This window comes from Westerdykella ornata, assembly GCF_010094085.1.
Source record: "Westerdykella ornata strain CBS 379.55 unplaced genomic scaffold EI97scaffold_20, whole genome shotgun sequence".
Classification (NCBI taxonomy): domain Eukaryota; kingdom Fungi; phylum Ascomycota; class Dothideomycetes; order Pleosporales; family Sporormiaceae; genus Westerdykella; species Westerdykella ornata.
The window spans coordinates 210,740-229,374 of NW_022986870.1; the positions used below are offsets into that span (position 1 = coordinate 210,740).

General features: G+C 53.8%; 8 protein-coding genes across 8 annotated transcripts; 4 read left to right on the forward strand and 4 right to left on the reverse strand.

Moving 5' to 3' along the window:
• Positions 1-91: 91 nt before the first annotated feature.
• On the forward strand, positions 92-2,741 carry EI97DRAFT_402373 (Zn-dependent exopeptidase). Its single transcript, XM_033796485.1, has 3 exons — positions 92-1,125; positions 1,172-1,825; positions 1,872-2,741. Exons 1-3 carry the CDS (start codon positions 168-170, stop codon positions 2,651-2,653), a joined length of 2,394 nt encoding a protein of 797 aa, XP_033651913.1. The 5' UTR covers positions 92-167; the 3' UTR covers positions 2,654-2,741.
• A 340-nt stretch (positions 2,742-3,081) lies between these two features.
• Positions 3,082-3,390, forward strand: EI97DRAFT_460233 (uncharacterized protein; the record flags this gene model as incomplete). The annotated part of the gene is made up of 1 exon (XM_033801093.1): positions 3,082-3,390. The coding sequence occupies one exon, from the start codon at positions 3,082-3,084 to the stop codon at positions 3,388-3,390; it is 309 nt and encodes a 102-aa protein (XP_033651914.1).
• A 2,221-nt stretch (positions 3,391-5,611) lies between these two features.
• Positions 5,612-6,394, reverse strand: EI97DRAFT_478785 (uncharacterized protein; the record flags this gene model as incomplete). The annotated part of the gene is made up of 1 exon (XM_033801993.1): positions 5,612-6,394. The coding sequence occupies one exon, from the start codon at positions 6,392-6,394 to the stop codon at positions 5,612-5,614; it is 783 nt and encodes a 260-aa protein (XP_033651915.1).
• A 516-nt stretch (positions 6,395-6,910) lies between these two features.
• Positions 6,911-7,589, forward strand: EI97DRAFT_478786 (uncharacterized protein; the record flags this gene model as incomplete). Its single annotated transcript, XM_033801994.1, has 2 exons — positions 6,911-7,050; positions 7,108-7,589. Coding segments are annotated over 2 exons (622 nt in total), but the record flags the coding sequence as incomplete, so codon positions are not given.
• A 677-nt stretch (positions 7,590-8,266) lies between these two features.
• Positions 8,267-9,582, reverse strand: EI97DRAFT_422468 (S-adenosyl-L-methionine-dependent methyltransferase; the record flags this gene model as incomplete). The annotated part of the gene is made up of 3 exons (XM_033797088.1): positions 9,256-9,582; positions 8,585-9,027; positions 8,267-8,473 (listed from the first exon to the last, which is right to left on the reverse strand). Exons 1-3 carry the CDS (start codon positions 9,401-9,403, stop codon positions 8,267-8,269), a joined length of 798 nt encoding a protein of 265 aa, XP_033651917.1. The 5' UTR covers positions 9,404-9,582.
• Positions 9,583-10,923: 1,341 nt separating this feature from the next.
• EI97DRAFT_460237 (uncharacterized protein) lies at positions 10,924-11,327 on the reverse strand (the record flags this gene model as incomplete). The annotated part of the gene is made up of 2 exons (XM_033801094.1): positions 10,924-11,220; positions 11,289-11,327. The coding sequence occupies 2 exons, from the start codon at positions 11,325-11,327 to the stop codon at positions 10,924-10,926; spliced, it is 336 nt and encodes a 111-aa protein (XP_033651918.1).
• Positions 11,328-13,125: 1,798 nt separating this feature from the next.
• Positions 13,126-14,869, forward strand: EI97DRAFT_460238 (MFS general substrate transporter; the record flags this gene model as incomplete). Its single annotated transcript, XM_033801095.1, has 4 exons — positions 13,126-13,682; positions 13,737-14,046; positions 14,095-14,385; positions 14,459-14,869. 4 exons carry the CDS (start codon positions 13,126-13,128, stop codon positions 14,867-14,869), a joined length of 1,569 nt encoding a protein of 522 aa, XP_033651919.1.
• Positions 14,870-16,581: 1,712 nt separating this feature from the next.
• Positions 16,582-18,570, reverse strand: EI97DRAFT_460240 (uncharacterized protein; the record flags this gene model as incomplete). Its single annotated transcript, XM_033801096.1, has 3 exons — positions 16,582-17,300; positions 17,603-18,362; positions 18,421-18,570. 3 exons carry the CDS (start codon positions 18,568-18,570, stop codon positions 16,582-16,584), a joined length of 1,629 nt encoding a protein of 542 aa, XP_033651920.1.
• Positions 18,571-18,635: the final 65 nt, after the last annotated feature.

An 18,635-nucleotide genomic window follows, 5' to 3' on the forward strand; every position in this document is an offset into this window, starting at 1 on the left:
GGCCGCAGCGCCAGTGCAGGGGTCAGCTCATTGGTGTCCGAGCTTTCGAACGTCATGCTTCAACCTCCACTCTCGATAACATCTTGATTGCACAACAACATCTCCTACTTGGGTGTTATGCGCACTTTGGCTTCCCTTCTGCATGTTTTCACCCGACTTCTCTTCGAATGAGACCCCTTGAGGAGAAAGCCGTCATGGCGGACGAACGCACGCCTCTCCTTGCCGAAGTAGAAACACGGCGCCACCGCGATCGATACCCGCACCACACGCTCCGCAAAATATGCACGACTCTCCTTTCCGCTGTCTTGATATTTGGCATTGGAACTGTCATTCTTGTCTTCATCTTATTTCCCCTCGACGATGATGACAGCCTAGCAACGTCATGGCGCGCATACTTGCCAGGGCATGCGCAAGCGTTACCTCCATCGTGGCCGAGAACTACAGGAATGGAGTATAAGGATTTACAAGAGATACTCTTAACAGTTCCAAGTCCGAAGAAGGCCCGGGAGTGGAGCAGATACTATACGGCTGGTCCGCATTTGGCGGGTAAGAACCTGAGTCAGGCACTCTGGACAAAGGACCTGTGGCAGGAATTCGGCATCAAGAACACCCATATCGTTGATTACGATATCTATGTCAATTATCCGAAGGACCATCGTTTGGCGCTGCTGGAAAGGAACAAGACATCGAAGGGGCTGGAAGTGCTGGGGTCTGCTGATACCGATTCGTGGATGATCAAATACGAAGCATCCTTAGAAGAAGACGTGCTCAAGGAGGATGGCACAAGCGGCCTTTCGAACCGTATTCCGACGTTCCATGGTTATAGTGCCTCCGGAAACGTCACCGCCCCCTATGTGTTCGTCAACTACGGCACTTATGAGGATTTTGAAGAGCTGGTCGCTAAGAATATCAGTTTGGAGGGGAAGATTGCATTGGCCAAATATGGTAATGTGTTCCGGGGTTTGAAGGTCAAAAGAGCTCAGGAGATGGGCATGATCGGAGTGGTTATGTACTCTGATCCCGGGGACGATGGTGAAGTGACGGAGCAGAGCGGTTACGAAGTCTATCCCAAGGGTCCGGCTCGGAATCCCAGCAGCGTACAGCGCGGAAGCTGTCAGTTCCTCAGTAAGTCTCCTTTGAATATCGCTGCAGATGCGCCACTAACAACCAGGCTTCGCTCCCGGTGACCCAACCACCCCGGGATATCCGTCCAAACCGGGCGTCCCTCGCCAACCCGTAGACCACGCCATACCGTCCATTCCATCTATACCTATCTCCTATAAAGATGCGCTACCTCTCTTGAGAACACTGAACGGCCACGGCCCGAACGCGTCATCCTTCAGCAAGTATTGGCACGGAGGAGGACTTGGCTACAAAGGCGTCGACTACAACATTGGCCCATCCCCTGACCACGTGGTCCTGAACCTCGTAAATGAGCAAGAGTATGTAACAACACCTATGTGGAATGTCATCGGCATCATCAACGGCAGCATCCCAGATGAAGTCGTCATTCTTGGTAACCATCGAGACGCATGGATTGCAGGAGGGGCTGGCGATCCAAACAGCGGGTCCGCGGCCTTCAATGAACTGATTAGGGCGTTTGGTAAAGCTCTGAAATTGGGCTGGAAGCCCTTGCGAACCATCGTCCTTGCGTCTTGGGATGGTGAGGAATACGGACTGCTGGGCTCTACTGAATGGGTTGAAGAGTACATACCGTGGTTACAGGCCTCTGCCATTGCGTATCTGAATGTTGATGTCGGTACCAACGGGCCTTACTTAAGGACAAGCGCAGCGCCGCTCCTCCACAAGGTGCTCAAAGAGACGGGTGAGTTTCCTCCCTTGTTGGCTCAAGCACACGTTGACAGCTCTAGCGTACCTCGTCCAATCACCGAACCAAACCATTCCGAAGCAGACTGTTGGAGACACTTGGGACCATCGTATTGCGACTATGGGCTCTGGCTCCGACTTTACCGCTTTCCAGGACTTCGCCGGCATTCCTTCTCTGGACATGGGCTTTGGCGCCGGCGGAAGATCTCCCGTTTATCAATACCACTCGAATTACGACTCGTTTGACTGGATGGAAAGGTTTGGAGATCCAGGTTTCCACTATCATGCTACGATAGCAAAGCTATGGGGGCTAATTGCGGCCAACCTTATCGAGACCCCTGTCATCCAGCTCAATGCCACCGACTATGCGGAGGGCCTAAACTCTTACGTCGCGTCTCTCAAGGAGAAGGCAGTCAACGAGACGGACATAGACCCAGCTGCGTTCGTTCTCCTGGACAAGGCGATCGATCGCTTCCAAATCGCAAGCAGTGCACATGACGCCGTTGCTGCTTCCCTTACTCAGAAGCTCCTGGATGATGATATTCCATGGTGGAAGTGGTGGGAGAGGGTCAAACTCTACTATGCCATTCGGAAAGTCAACACAAAGTACAAGCTACTTGAGCGTCAGTTCCTGTACGCCAAGGGCCTGGATGACCGGCCGTGGTTCAAACATATCGTATTTGCGCCGGGCAAATGGACTGGGTATTCTGGGGCTACCTTCCCTGGTATTGTGGAAGGTATCGAGACCAAGGACTTGAAATCGGCGAAACGGTGGATAAATATTGCGGCGGGTATAGTAGCTAGTGCTGCGGAGCATTTGGAGTAGAGAAGAGGGAATTATCTGGCCACTGTCTCCATGCACATGAGCCGTTTAAGTAAAGCATTGAATATCAAACCAAGATTCTGAGACGTGCAGAAGCGAGGTATATCGAGAGTACCGTGAGTCGCTGATCGAGAGACAGCAGTTCGAGATCTAAGGTGCAGTGTCCCAAGTCCGAGGGAGGGAGACTAGCGCTTCACCTTCAATACAATATGGCTTCCCTCCGCAAACGCCCTCCCCGCTCCTAGACTCTAGGCTCCCTTCCTACCCTCCTCCATTTCCACCTCCGCTTCCCTCTCAGTGCACATCCTACCACTTCTTCTGCCGCTCTTCCAGCTCTGCCGCTTAACTTTAAATCTCAAACTACCAAAGCCCCAATATCCATCACAAACATCACAACAACCCTCACTTCCACCACCCCATCTCCACCACCAATGCCGCACCCTCTCACCACACCTAAGCCGGGCACGAAGCCCCCCGCCACCCCAGGCCAATGGTCGCCCACCCAACCGCGAACTTTCTCCGTCTCTGCGCCCCGGCGCGCCGTTTTGACAAGTCCACTTGGGCGGCTGGAGATGTTCTGGAGGGGAAGCGGAGATGGGGGAGTATTGGCTGCTGTTTGGGCGAAGAAGGAGGTGGAAGGGAAGCCGACTGGGGATGGAGGGGGGAGGAAGGAGAGAGAAGGGGCGAGTTATGGGGATAAGGTGGAGGAGGATGTGAGGAGTGGGAGGTTCGATCCGTAGGCGTATGGAGGGAAGGGAGGACGGCCCGGCTGCGGGAGAGTTGGAGGAGGGGAGGAGAGAGATGGGGATAGGGATGTGGAGGGTGAGTAGTTTGAGATAACCGGTTGTTTTCTAGGGAATACATACATCGTGGGTTCTCGTGGGTGCGAGACTCTCTTCATCGTCAAGTTTGTTGTTTCTTCATCTGTGTGATGAGTTTTCATGACGTGGGATCTCCGGCTCGCGCTTGCGGCTTGGTAGGGCTCGTGCATACATAGTGAGAGGCGAGGAAATTGATATGCTATGTGCTATGGCGGCGGTTTTATTTCCACATGGGCACTCCGAAGAGCAGCTACGGTGACGCTACTTGCTTCCGCACGCCTGGCTCTCCAAACACAGAGTGAAGGGAGCACCAAGGACGGATCACAATTGAGGAGCACAGTAAGACAATTGAATACTAGAGTTTGATCGAACGGCGGGAGATCGCGCCGTCACGACCTCCCCATCTTACCGTAAGCTGCGAAACGCGCCGAAGGAGGGCCATCAAAACAAAGCGTGTCCGCTCTCACTGTTATATCACCGCCCTCATCACAGCCGGGCAAAGGGCTCAGCGGTTGAGAGATATGGTATACAGACAACATTTGATGAGCAATTACGCATGGTCATAAAGGCACCCGTCCAAAAAACACGATTTGCGCGGCGCGGGCACTCAACACCATGGCGGGGCGTGGGGAGCCGCCCACTGCAACATGCCCGGGAGACATCCACGTCAACAACAACAACAAAGTTGTTATAGCATGTCCCTGAGCCATCGGACTACTAGAATACCCTACGAGTATACGTTAAAGCGCACAAATAACCGTCGTGCGCAACGAAGAGCACGCGGAGGGCAACAACCTGTGCTCCAAACGACAACAACAACGCGCTCATTCCACTCCAAACGTAGAACAGCTTCCTCACTTCCTCCCCTCTTATTTCTTCTTCCTCGAAAGACCAGACAAGCCAGCCAATTCAATGAAAAAGAGGTTGCCTGGGATGAACCCAGGACTTATTTTCCAAAAAGTAAGTAATGCCCCTGCACTAATCGAGACCGAGAGAGAGTCACCGTTTTGGGCATGAGAACAAAAGAAGAGGGAGAAGAGGGAGAGGAGAGAGGTTTATATACACGCCCGGAGGACGGCTTACTAACAGTGTAGTAATTCGAGACCATAGCCGGAGCGAGAGGGTGCCCGCCGGACTGAGAGGGTGCCGTCTTGCGTTGGGGAGTGTCTCTCATACGGGGCCCGGAGGGGGTAGCGTGCCTCATTGGTCCGTTCGATGGGCAACCGCTGGTGAATGGGTGCCGCGTAATCCGCAGAGGGTGGGCCTAGTGGCTGGTGGGAGGAGTGTGGGTCAAGCTTCCCCGACACTGAAGGGGCATCGGCTTCCACAGACCTGCTGCATTATCCGCTGCCATTAGAGCCGTGACTTTTGCGTTTTCAGTTGTGCGAAATGTATCCTTTACTCAGAAGCAACTCAATTCATGATATGGCTCTGTTGCATTCTTGCTCGATATGCGTGGGCGACCTCACGTATCTTACAAGCACACCTTCCTTGTTATTTAGGCCTGCTTTGCAGATAGCGTGCAGAATCTGTCCAACTGATGGACGCCGCTATTGAAAGGTCTAACACAGTTGGCGTGCCAAAACATTTCATGTCGCCCGTTGCGGACAGTGCGGAAAGCTTGCTCATCTGTCTCGGGCGGGGAGTGGACCCAGCCACGTTCTGCTACCACATCACGACTATAGGTTTCTACAGTATCTATCTTGTTGAATGCAATATCATACAATTCATTATGTGCTAATGCCAGGAAGCCTCCAGCGCATGCTGGATCTTCAGAAATCAAACAGAGGAAGAAACAAAAGATGGAAATCCCGCCGTAGCCGCAGCCTGTTGCAGACTACACTACGGACTTACCTTGAGCAGCTCGATAAGAGGGCAACTCGTACCACTTACCTCAACGCGAAGTCCACTGACCTGCGGACCTTCCTTCGATCGACGAGCCGAACCGCGAAAGCAGCACGCCTTGCTATAGGTAGCCCTCCCTTCAACGATGCCGCTTCTGAAGCTTTTTCGGACGGTCAGCACTCCCATTCGCATCTTCAAATTCCATCTTACGCTTTCCATCAGTTCTTCCCTCTCCGCTACGCGCACGCATATCTCGCAACACGTACAACCGAATCAAGTCATTTACGGCGCGTCCTCAAGCCTTCCAAACCTCGCACGCGATGCCATCATAGAAGAGCATATCCTTGAACCGCCTCGGTATGAAAGGAGGAGCTGTACCATGGCGAAATGGGCCGGACGCATGTTTCCAGTCGCACAGTGCTAGTCGCATATGATTCGCAAGACCCGTCTTCAGCATACGAGGGGAGATAAGTCGACTCTGCTGCGTAAGCGGGGTGAGCGTGCTGACAAGATACCCATAGATACCCTTGATGAGATACGCCTCAGCCGTGGCAGCAAGCCTCTCACGGTCTGGGAAGGCGAGCTTCAAGAAAGCGCGGGTCTGTTTCAGAGCAATCTTATCCATGGAATCGCAGACTTTGAGCTGGCGGAGGAAGTGCAGAGTCTCGCAGAAGCGGATCTCGATGTCCTTGTCCCAGTCCAGCTTTCCAAAGGCTTCAAACTCCTCAGCAGATATGTCACAGTCGAGAGTAATCTCTGTCGCCGGGCATAACCGAATGGGTGGTGGTGAGGTGACGCTGGAGTTCTTGCACGCACAGGAGAAGTACGTCGCGCACTTGAAGAACTTCGCCCTACGTTCCGCCCTATTGCGAATGCGCTGGCAGGTCTGGTGCTTGCAATGTAAGACACAATGAGCAAAAGACGCATCTTCGGCATCGGCGGGGTTATGATACTGGGGGAAAGGCTCAGTATCCACAATCGGCGCTGCGGAGAATTCCATCGGATGGTCCTGCTCGAGAAGATTTGTGATGACGGGCAGAGGCCCATCCCAAGCATTCTGAAGCCGTGAGTACGCCATTATGGAATTCTTGCAGCGAAAGGGCGAGCCTTTGCGCCAATTGTGGGGGAGCGCCTTTCGTGTCTTAGGTGCGTTTCCGCTTGGGAAGACACCTGAGAATGATGACTTCAGAGGTCGTGGAAGTGTATAACACTGTCTCTGGGGAGGCTATAGGGCATATTGAAGGTGTATTTATGCAGCTAAAGTAAGGTGTACAATGTAGGATAAGACCTCACTTGTGAAGACACGGCACGTAAACAATGTCAAATCGTCACATAATTCCAGCATCAGTGTCTCAGTAACCTCCCAATGCACACAATGCATGTGTTCTCGCTATGCTACAAAGTAAAAGAGTCAGTCCTGGAGCTCTAGAGCACGAAACGCGCTTAACCTAATTAGGGGGTGCCGATTTTGCACCAATTCACCTTTCACCACCGTTTGCCGGGTGGGTCAGGCACCCAATGTCCAAGTTGAAATACGTTCCTTCCTCGCTTCTCCTCTCTCTCTCCAACCCTCTACAACACCTTTTTCGACTGCCACACAAAGTCAATTCTTCTTTTTTTTTTTTCCTTCAATCCTCAAGTCCGCGGCCATGGGTCGCGTCAAGCAGTTCATCAAGAAGGCCCGAAAGGGCTTCAAGAAGTTCGTCAACAAGATTCGAGGCCGACCTCCCTCGCGTAAGCATATCTTCTAAAGTAACATTGAAGTTATTTCACGTACTCACATATGTTTAGCTCCGCGCTCACCTCACTACTCTCCTCCACTCCCGCCCATTGGGCCTCCTCCTCCCCCTCCTCCAGCAAGGCCTCCGCCCCCGCCGTCGCCTCAGCTTCTGGAGAGGTTCCAAGAGCGATTCCGCGCGGGTCTTCCCCCTCCTCCGATTCTCCCTCCCGCCTTCTCCTCCGGCTCCGCCTCCCCCCCGGCTCCGCCTCCCCTGGTCTCCCGGTGGTCCCCGTCGTCCTCCTCCTCGTCCTCGGCCGCGCCTGCTCCCCTGGTGTCGAGGTGGTCCACCACCTCCTCCTCTTCGGCTTCGGCCGCTCCTCCCCCTGCCCCGGTCTCCTCGCCCTCCTCGGCTGCTCCTCCTGCTGCTCCAGTCTCCCGCTGGTCTTCCTCCTCCTCGTCAACCTCCTCCTCCCCTCCTCCAAACCATGTCCCAGCGGAGGAGGGCGACGAGACGGAGGGCCCCTTCGGCGACTTTGCGGTGCTGAGGGAGTAGATTCTGGGTTCTCGTGGGGGATTTGGCGGGTTCTCCCGCGTCTGGGTTGGTGGGTTCTCTGGTGATTGTGCTGGGTGGGTGGGTGGGATTTTTATGGCGCTGGTGGTCGGGTTTCTTCTGCGGTGGGTGCGTGGGTTGGGGCGAATGCCCTGAATATACTGGTGTTTTACTGGTGCAATGACTTTGTTTGCCGTGATGTGATGTGTTTGTGATGCTTCTTTGAGCTGCTTAAGTGGAACTGTCTATTCTCTTCCTCATTGAGCAGAGGTTACAGTGAGGTGCTACACTTGCTGTGGAAGAGAGGATTCTAGTTTTCCTCACCGTGACAGATAACAGTATTTGTCTGCTTTATCTTATCACGTCCTAAAGGCTTGCAGTCATTGTCCATCCGCAATACATATACACTATAACCTAAAAGCGTGCGATGAACAGAAGAACGCTTAAACTAGTACTAGCCATCACTTCTACTGTGATTGCACTCTAAGTATCGGAGAGTCTCTTATTCTCCATCCCCATTCAGCAGTCATAGCATAAGCTTGAAAACATGCTCCTCCCAAACTAAAGTTATTACCTCAGGTACAGTCAATGTCGACCGCCAGCTCCCAAAGATACCATCATCCCGCTCCCATGCTAGCATGCTCCCGCCCAGCATTACATACAACCCATCCCTCCCTCCCCTACGCGGATTCCCCCACAACCACCGAGAAAGTTGGCCGTTCCAACCACCTCTCCCAGAACCCATCCTCCTTCCTTTCGTCCTCCGGTAACACCAACTCCGCCCATGTTAACTTCATCCCCGCTCTCGCCGCACACCTCTCATACACCTCCTTCTTGAACTGGAAACACTCGAACGAGATGCCCGCGTCGCGGAACGTGACTCTTGTCTTGGTCCCCAGCACCGGAGCCTGCTTTTCCGAGCCCACACATTCAGGATCAGCAGGAGCAGCAGGAGCAGCAGGAGCAGCAGGAGCAGCGGCAGCAGCGGCAGCAGTGACGGAGGAAGTTGACGGCAAAGGAGAAGAAGGAGCGCGATACTCCGGGTTCAAAACCTCGACATCTATGCCGTAGAAATCGTGCTTGGGCAGATGCATCCTCGCATCCGATACATCGGTCGTAATCCCCCCGAACCTGCCGCCTTCCGCCAAATTACTCCTGATAACCCTGAACATGCCTTCTAATTCCTCTTCTGTGCCGGCGTAGTTGAGAAACCAGCCGGCGAAGATAATGTCGAAGTTCTCATTTGCTTCTCCATCTGGTTGGTCAAGCGGGAGGGGCTTGCTACAATCCGCGACGGCGAATCGGATGTTGGGATATGTTTCTGCTGGGTACGAGGATTGGGCGGCGGCGATCATGGCGGGGGAGATGTCGAAGGCGTGGATGGAGGCGGCGCCGAGGGTGTGCAGGAGGTGGGTGTAGCGGCCGGTGCCGCAGGCGAGGTCTGGGAGAGGAGGTTAGTAGATGGTACTTTCCGCTGAGAGGAGATATCGGCATGGTAGAAAGCCGTAGTGCTAAAGGATATGGGAGAAGGGAATGGCATGTCACGTGTCGTCCTTCCTGGTCCTACCCCTTCCCATCGCCCGAATATGGAGGCCAACGCGATTCCAGCTGGAGGAGGTTTCCAATATTCAAGAAGTGTCATAAAAGAGCACGAAGGAGATGGACATACCAAGACACCTCTTCCCCCTCACATCCCCAAGCGCCTTGATCACACTCAGCGCCTCCGGCTCCACAGCCGGCATCACGAACCCTTTCTCATATTTCTTGCCGATATTGTCGTACTGTGTACTTTGCGGTTTATTCTGCGCAGTGCTCATATCCTTTTCCACAGCGTACTCAGCAAAGAGGATGATGGAAGTCAGGGGGATCGGGCGAGATTGCGTAAATTGCGATTGAAGGACCAAAACGTGCGAGGATCGAGAAATCTCCTGCCGTACGATGATATTAGGATCGTAAGCGTCTGTTCCAATTGATACGTAGGTACCGTGTCGTTGGATTAACCGCGCGGAACGGGCCTCGGGATCTTATCGAACACCCCACGCGTTCCTTAGTCTAGTGGGGTTCGGCACGGCACAAGGAAAGCGTCTTAGCCTGTGAGGCTTGGGGTTCTGGGCTTTCGTGAGAACTAGACTTGGTATAGCGTCGCCGGTGTGAACAAGCGGGATTGCGGCATGCACAGAGAGATCGGCTATCGTCATAACATCGCGCCAGTCTTCGTCCCACATACAGATATGCCACAACTCATAATCAAGAATGGACAGACAATGCAAGAATCCATTTGAGGTATTTAAACATCAAACAATCGCTGAATCATAAAGAGTCCGCGCCGCACGCTCAGGCACCAAACCCGCACCGCCCGCATCATCGAACTAAAACAGCATACAGGCCCTACCAATCCCTCCCCTTATAGCCACCGCCAACGCCATCCCAAACCATATTTTCGAGTAGACCAAGCCTACATGCGGCTGCTGCCGCCTCAAGACTAGTCTTCCCCTCACAATTCCGCATGAACTCCTCCATTCCCCTTGATGTAAGGCACATCTTGGCTCCGCACGCATCCGCTTTCCTCTCCTACCGGATTTTCTGGTCGGCGGTCGCAGTTTGCTTGACGGAGAAATCTTTCGGGTTCACAAGATAAAATTGGTTTCTTGGACCGAAGAGCGGTTGCAGGACGTCCACGACACGGCCTAGGCTGGGAGGTGGCACACAACCAATAACTTGAAGGAAGTAATGGAGAGTTAGAGGTTGATGACGCTGCTGGATTGCGGAGGGGCGCCATTCCAGTCGAAGACACGTTTACTGGCTTCTCTCTGTCGTACAGGAGATGTCGTAAGGCCTGTGCCACAGCCATCCTTGTCAATGAAATCTGTGAAGCTCGATTTCTGCCTTTACCTCGATTTGTTAGTCTTTAAGGTGTTTCTTGTTAGTGAGCTTCGAGTCGATAATGGTCTTGATTGTCATGCGGCCCCGAGCGAGCAAATCGTCAAGCCTATTCCAGAGCGTGTATGATTGCATTCGCGGTCGTTGTGACTCTTCCCTTATACTCCTGAGTCACCTGGGAGTATATCTGTGTGTGGACGTAGCGATTTCCGCATCGGGGCTGAAATCTTCATGAGGGACGTCCCTGGTCTACATAGGTAGTTCGATTTGAAGAGTAGAGCGTCCACGTCGAGACGGGCCGGCCTTAGATTCCTGGTTCTCCAGGTTTCGTAAGACCCTCCCTTCTGAAAGCCACTTCACCAAGGTCCCTGGAGATATTTCGTCAAACGATGAGGCAACCAGCAGTCTCAAAGGGGCGCACTAGGGTGAAAATAGGCTGCGGCTGGGCACAATCGATTCATTCGTCCAATCGACCAGGGATGTAGCATGTCCAAACATGCACGATATCCTCATGTCCCTTTGTTACGATCAAGCCGATCTTCGTTCCCTGCTCTGCGGAATTGCGCCGGTCCTCGCCGTCGTGTCCATGGTGGACGAAAACGAACTTGCCATCCCAGCCGCACTTCTCCCTCATAGTCTTGATGATCTTTGTCATATTTTTGCGCACCCTCATTATTGGTTGGTGACAGTAGCGATGGTCCTCGTACGCACTATCCGCGCCTTGGGCGTGGTGATACAGGTGTGTATGAACGTCCTGGTAGCAATGAAGTTAGCATAGCGCACAGAGCAACTCAACGAGCTCAGAGGGACGATTACACTTACCGTCCAACGTCGGTACCGAAGATATATCTCAGGAGTCATGATGGAGCTCAACTTAGGGCCTTCTGCCTTCCATGCTTGCGCATCGCAGTCCCCTTCTCGTAGTTCTAATCGTCTTAAGGACCAGCATTGTCGGTGCCCCGGGCTCCCCAGCTACGCGGTCAGATAGCTACGAGCCCCTAGATGATGATTTCAATCGCTGCCATAGTTTTCTCTGTCTTGACGATGACATGTGCACAACTGGCGGTGGTTGTGGCCAGCTCAGGGGCACCTAATGATCCGGCTTGGATGGGATGGGGAAATGGTTGCTCGCGACCAAGGCTGGTGCTGTGGGCATCTGCGCCGTATCTTGGGCATGCAAATAACCTTTTCGAGGTGCCCCTAGCCTTGGGGCCGTGTGGAGCTATCGTGAGGGAGGACCGTGGGGGTGCAGATGGAGGGGAATAGCGAGCCAGGTTGCGCGAGTCAGGTTTGCGAAAGTCGTGGTAGGCTATGACTCTCGTCTCAGGGTCGATGGGACGATTGTTTCCTATCATAGTTATTGCACGTCTTTCTAAAATTCCTAGCTTGGTGCAAATGATAAGGAAGAAGAAACCATTATTCGATTGAATTGTGGCACGGAAGGGCAGCAGTCCCTACTTGCTCTCGACGAACGCGTCTGGGTTTTGTGCGGTCTAATCCCACCATCGAAGACATGCTAGTGAATATATCCAGGTCCAAATCCGATCCAGGTAAGGAGCTCGGGTGCAACAGGTCCAATATGCCGATGGGAGTGGTAAACTTCAAATCCAACCTTTTTTCTTCTCCCTTTTGGAAAGCCCTGATGCAGAATCTGGGGAGATCTGGGAAGGGGAGCGCTCTGCCCTCACCAGTCTTGGCACGACTCAACCGTCGGATTTGTACCTTGCTGAAGTCTCAACACCATCCCCGCTCCACTCCCAATATTCATTCAGGACAGGAATATTCATTATCAACGTCGTCTCGAAATTTGGTCGGATCTAGCTGCTATGCGACATCTCCCGCACGCCCAACATACCTCGATACCCCGCACGGATATAGATAACCCGAACGATGACCCGCAGGTCAACTCCACGACGCCCCTTCATCCAACTCCATCCAACAGGATGACATCAAATCTGGTGCGCCCGGCATGCCAGCCACACTTCTTATCTGGACTTGGCTGCGTCAACGGCGAATGTGCCGTTGCGCCCAACCGGGGAAATCAAGGCTAGCGAAAAGCTTCGCGGTTTGGGATGTGATCACCAACGCGGGGTGAAGGTCAAGGCGCACGGCAGCTGTCCCCAGGGTCTGCTTGATGGTCTCACAATTTGACATGAGAAAACCCTCTGCTGCTTCTCCAAGAGCTCGGAATATTCCACTTTCGATTTATGCAAAGGCTTCGATTCCATATCCGAATATTTAGGTTAGGTGATAACCGTACGATCTCAACAACTGCAATCCCCCACTCCATGCTCGTGCATACAATCCTTCGCCAGGGTTACGGATTATCCCTTTCCTCACTCCCGCATCTCCAGTCGCATGACCCACCAACCAGCTTGATGTTCGACCCTGACCCCGGACCGTTGGTTGCACCAAGGCACACGTCGCCACATCACCTACCCTTCTCGGTATTCCCCCTCCTCGGCTCATAAGATCTCCACCGTCACTCAATGGATGACCCGCCGAAGGTCGTGGCAGAAGCGACAGCTTCCCTAGCTGTGGGTTTTCCTCGGATAAGCTGGCGCGCATATAAAGATTGTTGATCCCTCCACGTCAAACTGTTCTTATACCTTGGAGACCAGGTAGACGACCACCTGCCCCGTCGCAACGGAATCCAGAGATGGCCACAACCTACGAACCGGCGGACCCAATCGCAAAGGGCACTTTCGCCACTGCTAAGCAGTCCTTATCAGACCTCTTCAAATGGAAGCAAAGAGTCGTCGTCACCAACGAAGATGGAGAAGAACACACCGTATGGGAATCGCCAGAACCGCTGAAAGATCCATTCAGTCTACTGGCTCAGCTACATGCAAAGGATTGGCTGTACTTCATTGTCGGGTTCAGCGCATGGACCGCCGATGCTTTCGACTTCCACGCTCTTTCCATCCAGACCACTAAGCTCGCCAAGTACTATCACCGAACGAATACGGATATCACGACTGCCATTACCCTCACTCTGCTTCTACGGTCTGTCGGCGCGGCCGTCTTTGGCCTCGCCGGAGACAAGTTCGGACGGAAATGGCCGATGGTTGCGAACATGATCGTGCTAGGCCTGTTGCAGGTGGCTACTATCTACTGCGGAACCTTTCGGCAGTTTCTGGCGGTAAGAAGCTTGTTTGGTCTGTTCATGGGCGGTGTGTACGGAAATGCTATCGCCATGGCGCTGGAAAACTGCCCGTAAGTCACGCATTCGAGGAGGATATTCTTGGGATTAGAGCTAATAGCGTACAGTGTCAACGCAAGAGGCCTCATGAGTGGTATCCTGCAACAAGGCTATTCCTGCGGTTATGTACTTGCGGCTTGCGCCAACCTCGGCGTTGGCGGCTCCGTCAACAGTTGGAAAACCGTCTTCTGGGTTGGCGCTGGTCTGTCCATTGGCGTTGGCCTTGTCCGCATCCTATTCCCTGAATCCAAGCAGTTCATTGAGGCAAAGAGGCTGGGGAAGACGAAGAAGTCACATGGCGTCTTCTTCCGCGAGACGAAGAAGATGCTGATTCAGGAGTGGCGAATGTGCGTCTACTGTGTTATCCTGATGACTTGGGTTCGTACTCTTCCCGTTCCTTGAAGCGGCTTCCGCTGACGGAAACAGTTCAACTACTACTCCCACACCAGCCAAGACAGCTACACCACCTTCATGCTCACCCAGAAGCACATGACCAATGCCCCCGCCACACGAGCCTCCATCCTCATGAAAACTGGCGCCTGCGTTGGCGGCACAATCATCGGGTACATCTCGCAGTGGTTCGGGCGGCGCCGCACCATCATCGTCGCGGCACTGATATCCGGTTTCATGATCCCAGCATGGATCTTGCCCGAGGGAGAACGCAGTCTCTCCGCTACCGGATTCTTTATGCAGTTCTTCGTGCAGGGTGCTTGGGGTGTAAGTCTTTCTTTCTCTATCTGCTTGTACCTTCCCACTTGAAGGGTGATCTCTCTTGCTAATTAATCAACAGGTCATACCGATCCACCTCAACGAACTCTCCCCGCCCGCCTTCCGCTCCTCCTTCCCCGGCATAACCTACCAACTCGGCAACATGATTTCCTCCCCCTCGGCGCAAATCGTCAACGCCATTGCCGAGTCTCACCTCATACGCACCAGCAAGGGGAAACTCGCCTCGGCATATGGACCCACGATGGGCATTGCTACGGCGATTATTGCCTTGGGCATTGTGGTTACGACGGCGTTGGGGCCCGAGAAGAGGGGTAGGAAGTTTGAGACCGTGGGGCCGCCGGTGGCGGTGGATGGGAGTGATGTGGAGAAGGGGAGCTTGGGGGATGGGGAGAGTTATAAGGAGAAGGACGGTGGTGTGCGGGCTGTGGAGGATGTTGGGGAAGAAAAGGGGCAGAGGAAGGTGGAGGTTTAGGTGGGAGTATTTGGAGGGTATGGGTTGATTGAGTTGGAGTTACGCTCTCGATATACGAAGGATATGTTGATTTGATGAAATGATATGATTTATGCATTTGATGACGATTAGCATAATGTAGTAGGGGTAAACCGGTGCTGGGCTCCCAATCGATTGCGTGGGCTTGGAAAGGATATCCATATACTGCCCGACTGGTATCACACTGGCGGAGAAGATTGTATATTGGTGCCGTGTTTCACGGTATAGCTTTCTGAAGGATGCCGTCAGGTGCAATATAGCGTGTGAGAGGAATGGACTAAGTGGTATATATGCCCATCCAAGCCCTTAAGGTATCAATTCACTTCAATTCACCCAGCTATATCCAACTTGCGAACACGATCCCGCAATCCTACAAGTATATCTACGCTACTCCGAAACCTGCTCCATCCTCAATACTAATACAGCTATCTTCCACTACCCTCCCAAAGCTCTCCCTACAAGGTATCATATATACAAACTCACTGTCGGCATTCCAATACACGTTAGCAACCCAAAGGCTTCATCCGCCTCATCAACTTCAATGACGAATTATACAAGCACGTAAACGAACACGGAATAGGCACGGGAGAAGGATACGAGAGAAGAGAGTTGGTATTTAGAAAAGAAGAAAAAAGAGAAGAAATCTATAAAACCCCTCCCTCCCATCCCCCTACCCACCCAAGAAAAACAGGCCTCCCGGCCAGGAAAACTCCTAAAAAACAAAACAAAAGAAAAAAAGAGTCATCGTCGTTGTCGTCGTCGTCGCCCTCAGCTAAACACCACAATCAGCAACCGCTCTCTACCGTTCCGAAACCACCCAGGATTAGGGTATGTAACTTACTCCTTGCCATAATCGATCCTGGGCTGCCACCGCGTCCTGCCCTCGGCGAAGTCGCGCCAGGCGAAGACGGCGGTGCGCAGGCGGGTGATCTGCCTGCCGCGAGCGGCGTCGAAGGCGGCGCGGTCGCAGCCGCGCGGGTAGGTGTACACGTTTTCCGCCAGGAAGAGCTGGATAGGGGTGGTGGTTAGTTGTGGGTTGGAAGAAGCCTTGGGAAGGGTTGGGGAGGGAAGAGAGGGGTGGGACTTACGGCTCGCTCGTAGACCTCGACGAGGCGGGCGGCGTCTTCTTTGGAGATCGGCATTGTGCCGATATGGTGGTGGTGGTGAGGAGGGAGAGGAGGAGGTGAGGTGGTGGTGGAGGCAGAGGCGGGTGGTGTTGTGGTGGTTGTGGTTGTGGTTGTGGTGGTGGAGGTGCTGCTGCTGCTGCTCTGCTGCTGCTGCTGATGTTGTTGTTGCTGCTGATGCTGTTGTTGCTGCTGCTGATGCTGCTGCTGCTGCTGCTTCTGTGGTGGAATCTGTCGAGCGTGCGAGCCGAAGAGGAGAGGAGGGAGTCAGAGGGAAGCGGGCTATTTATCTGGAGGCTAGTCTTGGCAGGCAGTAGCAAGATCACACACTCTGCTTCACCTAGAGATGGCCAGGGGAATAGCCGTCAGTGGCAGGTTTACGCGTGGGTGCACGTGCGTGGGTGGGTGCGTTTGTTTTCACTGACTGCTTGACTGCGGGATTGGATGGCAGTGAGGCGGCAGCGACGGCAAGACTAGCCGGGGAAAGGAAATCTGGTAGCAGTAGTATTGTAAAGTTGAATCTATGTCGGTAGGAATTGAGAGATTGGAGAGTACTGTACACATAGGATATCAAAACTTGCCGCGTCCCTGCTCCTTGACAAACTCCTTCTTCACTGACGGCGTGCTCACACTCTTCTTCGCAGCCGCTCCAGCTCCCTTCAGGCCCTGCAAAGCAGCATTGAAACCCTCTGCAACCATCGCCGATACAGCATCCATCTTTTCACGCAACGTCCACGGCACCTCCTGCAACCACAGCACCAGATTCCGCACATGATCGGGGTCAGACACGGCGAGGAACGGTTTCCGGATCAGATCCACATCCGTCACGGTGAGCGATATCCAGCGTAACACGCGGATCAACGCAGCAAAGACACGTCGTATTCGATCAGGGTCGAGCAATACTCCGATGCCAGAGGTGCCCCATCGGAGCAGACAGGTCGCGACGCGGTACGTCGTGTACAGTGACAGGAGCCGCACGCTGACGAGATACAAGGCCCAGAGCGTTTCGCAGAGATAGTCATACAGCCAGGTGCGGTAGACCATGTAGGTTGCAAGGAGAGCTTCGCGCCAGGAACGGGCTTCAAGTCGGTCGGAAGGTGCACCAGGGTCGGGTCCGGCATCAGAGGGTTCGTTGACGCCAGAGAGACTCTGGAAAAGGGGAGCGAAGTCTGGTCGCTCTGGGGAATCTCGTCTCCTCCGGGTGCTTCGTCTCGCCGCGGAGCCTTGTCCGGCTGGGGAGCTTTGAGTGGCGCGCGAAGAGCCTGTCGCCGGTGTATCTTGAATGCGGCCTGAGTGAGAAATGTTAGCTGGCTCTGGTCATAGAACCGCGGCATTAATGAGATCCAGATAACCGATGAGCACCCACGGAGGTGGTATAACAGAGAAAATAGGAGATCCAGCACTGTCCTTCCCAGCATACCCGCAGCCCGAGTATACGCTCACTGGAGCCGAAGAATCCACCAAACCTGTGCCATGTCCTTAAAGGACTATGAATGACAGGATATATTGACAAAGCAGAAGACTCCACCAGTGCTCTGCCATGTCTCCAAAGGGAAAATCCAAACGGGGAAAAAAAAAGAAAACTACTCACCCTCACCACCCCTCCGCCTCGCAGCCTCAACCACCGCCCGCACCGCTCCCCCTCCCGCCTCCCTCCTCTCCCCAACCCCACTCGACATCGCCAAACTCTCCCTCTCCCACTCTTCCTCAATAGCCCTCATCCTCTCATCCGGAAACCCCTCCCTCCACAACGCCGAACTCCACTTCATCACCACATATACGCTCACCGCATTCAGCACGCCGAGCGCAAACACGAAGTCCACGGACACCGCTACAAGCCAAATGACCAACGTGACCCAAACGGGGCTTGCCAGGAGCGCGAGCACGTGGTATCCCGTCCACTGTCCTAGGATCTTAGGACAGAGCAAGATGACAGAACCCTGGATCCACATTGGCGGAGCCAGAATCCGGGGTTCGAGAATCACGGCTGCAATCATCGCGGGGAGCCGACACTGCAGTAGCTCTCTGATATCTCCCTTTATCCATCCTCGGTCCCCGTCTGCATCGGCCGTTTTGAGGATGAGAGGGAGGAGGAAATCGGATCTGCTGTACGGGAATTGCGCCGCAGCGCAGAGCGTGACGCCGAGTTGGAAACCCCACTGGAGTTCCTTGATACGAGCTAAGGAGTCGGTGGAGCGGCGCGGTTGGCGCAGTATGAGGAGCCATTGGAGGAAGGCGATGGAGAAGATAAGACTGAAGGCGTAGAAGCGGTTATACAGGTTGAAGGCGGCCATGTGGCCGATTAGGAATGGGACCCATTGCTGTGCCCAGGAGCGGAGGACGTCAGTATTCTGTTGATGGGTTCCGATGGGTTGCTTTCAAGTGGGAATAGGAGAGGGGTGGACGTACGATTCTTCTGGGCAGGCGGTCGAAGCGACCCTGAATTTTCTCAAACCAGGCTTCGAAGGAATGGTCGGTCGTGAGCTCGGGATCTGGGTATGTGTCGAGGAAGGCGAGGGAGTTGCTGAGGGTGCGCTGGTCGTTGCGATCGGCGGCCATTGTGGGCGGACTGCGACAGGTTGATCTGGAGGGATAATTGAAGGATTGTGTAGAAGATAAGAGGA

Excerpts from the sequence above, each read along its gene's own strand:
- EI97DRAFT_402373 (XM_033796485.1), top strand. The coding sequence starts at position 168 with ATGAGACCCCTTGAGGAGAAAGCCGTCATGGCGGACGAACGCACGCCT. Across the intron at positions 1,126-1,171 it reads CGGAAGCTGTCAGTTCCTCA|GCTTCGCTCCCGGTGACCCA; the intron begins GTAAGTCTCCTT and ends ACTAACAACCAG. Across the intron at positions 1,826-1,871 it reads CAAGGTGCTCAAAGAGACGG|CGTACCTCGTCCAATCACCG; the intron begins GTGAGTTTCCTC and ends TGACAGCTCTAG.